The sequence below is a fragment of the Pterocles gutturalis genome, unplaced genomic scaffold (assembly GCF_000699245.1).
Source record: "Pterocles gutturalis isolate BGI_N339 unplaced genomic scaffold, ASM69924v1 scaffold18969, whole genome shotgun sequence".
Classification (NCBI taxonomy): Eukaryota; Metazoa; Chordata; class Aves; order Pterocliformes; family Pteroclidae; genus Pterocles; species Pterocles gutturalis.
Genome location: NW_010133650.1, coordinates 149,305 through 153,284, shown reverse-complemented (window position 1 = coordinate 153,284; position 3,980 = coordinate 149,305). Strand labels below are relative to the sequence as shown.

Here is a 3,980-nt window from a genome sequence, read left to right as displayed (position 1 = left end):
TTCCCCAGCACTGCTGCCAGCGGGCTGCTGGACAGCCCCACTTCCATCACCCCGCCGCCCATGCTGAGCGCTGACGACCTGCTGGGCTCCCCCACCTTGCCTGACTGCGCCAGCAACCCCTTCACCTTCTCCAGCCAGGAGCTGGTCAGTCTCTTTGCCCCCAGCATGGGGGTGCAGGTGCCCAGCGGCAGCTCCCCCACCACCTTCTTGTTCAGGCCCATGTCCGAGTCCCCCAACATGTTTGACTCGCCACCCAGTCCTCAGGACTCCCTCTCTGACCAGGAGGGCTATCTGAGCAGCTCCAGCAGCAGCCACAGCGGCTCAGATTCCCCTATCCTGGACACCTCAAGACGTCTTCCCATCTTCAGCAGACTCTCCATCTCTGACGACTAATCTGGGGTTTCCTCTTGCTCCCCCCCACCTCTATTACAATGTTAAGCTGAACTCCCCCCACCCTGTCCCCAGTAGACTGAGCTGGATGTTAACTTGTCCACCTGCCTGCCGTAGACCCACTGGCTTAAACCTTAAGTGCCAAATTACGATGAAAGCAATAACGTTTACAAAATTAGTGCCTTTTTAACACTTTCACTGTGACTGTATTACCTCTCCAGCTGCAGAGGGCACCAGCAGCTCTGTGCACTTCCAGATGTGCAGGAAATGTCCGGAACCAGCTCCCTCCACTGGCCATGTACTGCATCGCCCTCTCCCAGTCCCTTCCCAACTGGCCAGTTTCTGCTAGGCTGCAGGCATGTGGACAAGCGTTAACATCTAGTCCTCTTTCTCCCCCTCCCCTTAAAGACTAATCTTGCCTGGATCAGCTCAGGTCTGCGGGAAGAAAAGCTGAGAACGGACAAAGATTGTAACATGAGTGGGACTTCGACTGGGAGGAAGAAAACAAAACAAAAAAGAAAACAAAAGCCAGATGGACAATGAGAGACTTGATTTTGGTGCTAAAAGTTTCCCCGTGTGTTCATGTGACATCTTAAAACAAATAAAGAAATAGAGGGGGTGGGGCCGACAGAAGTCATTCCACACACACACACACACAAGTTCGTGTAAACAAAGTTCCAGTAGACATAGCTTTAATGGTTTTGCTCTAGAGTACTTTAGACCTATCTTAGAGCACTCACGCCAAGCTTTTTATTATTTTTTTCTGGGTTTTTAATTTTGTATAACTTTTCAGAAATTGGAGAGCAAATTTTGCTTGTCACTGCACAACAATATAAAAAAGCTTATTTAACTTATCAAAACGTATTTATTGCCGAAACCTATGCTTTTTTGTTAATTTTGTTCATATTTATCGGGATGATGAATCCATAGAATATATTCTTTTATGTTTAAATTATGATCTTCCATATTAATCTTAAGATTGTGAAGTGTCTTTTTTCCTTTTTTCCCCACAGTTTAATATATTATACTACAATGACATTTTTTGTAACTTTACACTTTTTTTGGTTATTTTATTTTAAAAAATGAAAAATTAATTTAAAAAAATGCAAAAACTGTGTTTGGATTATTTATTTTAGAATTTCCCCCCCCTTTTTTGTGTTGGACTGCAAATTGAGTTAATGTGCTTCTTTGCCTTTCCTCTTCTCTTCCCCTCCCCTGGGTCTTGCCTACCTGGGCTTTAGAATGTACATGCCTGAGCTCCTGTTGCGAGACAGCGTGGAAGGAGGACCTTTTTCTTCCTCTTTTTGTATAGATTCTTCAAGGAGAAAAGCCTTGGGCTCAAAGTGCCTATCTGAAGACATTCCAAATACAGTTTGTCTTTGCATTTCTGTATTCCAAGTTTGGAGTTTTCCTTGCCAAGGTGAATGGGACTGGCACAAAGAGAATAATGAATGTAATTTTTTTTCCCCCCCTGTTACTGTTCACTACATTGCTTTTTCTTCCTCTTTGTGTGAGTTTATTTAAAAGAGAATCTCTTTTGTAACGACTGTTTGCAGTTTAAATCAATAAACCCCAAGTTTTTTCAAGAAACTGACAGTGGAGCTGGTTTTACTTACAAAATCAAGGGACTGGTTTTAGACAACCACTCAAATGAATCACAGAATGTTAGAGATTGGAAGGGACCTCAAAAGATCATCTAGTCCAATCCCCCTGCCGGAGCAGGAACACCTAGATCAGATCACACAGGATGCAGATACTTACCTCCTGGACACCTCTCTGCTCAGGTACCCCTCCATCATTCCTCACTGATTCAGTGGGTCAGCCCTGCAAGCATGTGGGTGCACAAATCAATGTCAACAAATACCTGATGTGACCTAACCTTTCTGGCCTCTAACCCTTTCTGTCTCTTACAGAGTCCTCCTCCCATCTTGAGTCGCTCAGTCTGTTCCTGCAAACTTCTCTCTGATCAGTGTAGCTTAAACCTTGGGTTGGCTTTTGTTCGTGCTGTGCCTGGTGTTCCTGCACAGCCCCTTTCCCCTCGAGGAGAGCCTGTGTGTGTTCTGAGTGAGGCTGAAGTGGGATGTTGAAGTGGTACTGATTTCCCAAATTGGGCCTGGCTTGTTTGTGGTACGTTCCACTTTGGCAGAGCAGCTTTTTGGTGTTTTGCATGGCAGAGGAACATGGACCCCCAGCAAAGTCTTGGTGTTAATGCAGATCATCCCACTGTTGCATTCAAGCCCCTGTACCCCTTGAAGTATCAGCAATCCCAGAAACTTCTGAAGCTGGTGTTTTTGTTTAGGGACACTTCTTTGCCAGCACTGCTCATGGTGTTGTCTTGTGTTTTCACCACTGAGCTTGCCTCTGGAGCAAGCTTGGCGCTCTTCTTCATCTGAAACTGTTCCAGCTCTCTTCCAAATCGGGGGTGGAATATTGTTACCGAACCACTGGTCCTTCAGCTGTCTTGACATGCCTCAACATTCAGGAGAGACATTTCCTAATTCATGTTGGAAAAATTCTTGCCAAACCAAAGCTGCAGGATACCTCAAGGCTTTCACTGATGTACCTTCCCTGCTGTTGGCTTTGTGCAACACCCTTTCTTGTGTGGTCTGGCAATAAAGGCAAGCTAGGTGGAGGAAGGGTAGTGGAACAGGAGTGTGGCTGGTAGCAGCTGGTTCCCATGAACGGTGCAAAAGCTTATGGGGAGTTTGTGCAGCAGATGCTAACATAACTAGCATGCAGTGTGGTCTGCGTGCTGGTGCCTGAAAGAAGAGCCTCGGGCACAGCCCCAGGGCTGCTCAATGGCCTTCAGATACCTTCTCCTGACCACAGCCTTGCCCCTGGGCACAAAAGGCGATGGAGCCCATGTGAGAGATGGGCTTCTGCCTGGAAGACCCATGCATGGCTGCAGCAAATGCCTGGGCCTGCCTCCTTCCTGGCCGCTGGAAGCAGAGCCATCAGCCCCTGAAGAGCGAGGCATATCTGATCTGGAGGGGATCCCAAGTTACTGTAGAGTGTGCATGTGGAGCATGGAGTTTGAAACTGCTCGCTTCCTCTCTGGACTTTCCGCACAGCTCTTCAAACAAATAGTCTTTGCCCAGTTAATAATTGATGAAGAAAATAGCTGTATTAGTTGCACAGTGCTGTTGGTATGACAAACAACTGGGAAGCTGTGCTAAAAGTAGGTCTTCACTCACAGTACTTGTGTACTTCCCTTGGCCTTCTCGTGCACTGGTTCTGGGAAGCCAGCACCATTTTTCTCTTGTGAGTTTATTAATGATAAATGCTCTGTCACTGGGTGTTTTACTTTTTGAAACTAACCATGAGCTAGGTCATGCAGGGCATAGAGAAGAGCAGAACAGGCAGCATCAGAAGTTTATTTTCTGTAATTGAGAGAGAGAGAGCGTACATGAGAGCCTCCAGCAATGATTTGCCTGATCCGATACCATTAGCATTCATTGCATCTTGGGCATATAGCAGCAGCTAGTCTGCAGGGCCTTTCTGCTTCCTTGGATTTACCATGGATGAGTTGTCCATGCTCTTTCTTGTAGGGTTAGCAACTGTGTCCCCTAGCAGTTCGCTGTGGCTGGTAA

The 3,980-nt window shown here is 46.5% G+C and overlaps 1 protein-coding gene across 1 annotated transcript; it reads left to right on the top strand.

Moving 5' to 3' along the window:
* Positions 1-3: 3 nt before the first annotated feature.
* On the top strand, positions 4-656 carry LOC104467520 (zinc finger protein 36, C3H1 type-like 1; the record flags this gene model as incomplete). The annotated part of the gene is made up of 1 exon (XM_010081315.1): positions 4-656. A coding segment is annotated over one exon (390 nt), but the record flags the coding sequence as incomplete, so codon positions are not given.
* Positions 657-3,980: the final 3,324 nt, after the last annotated feature.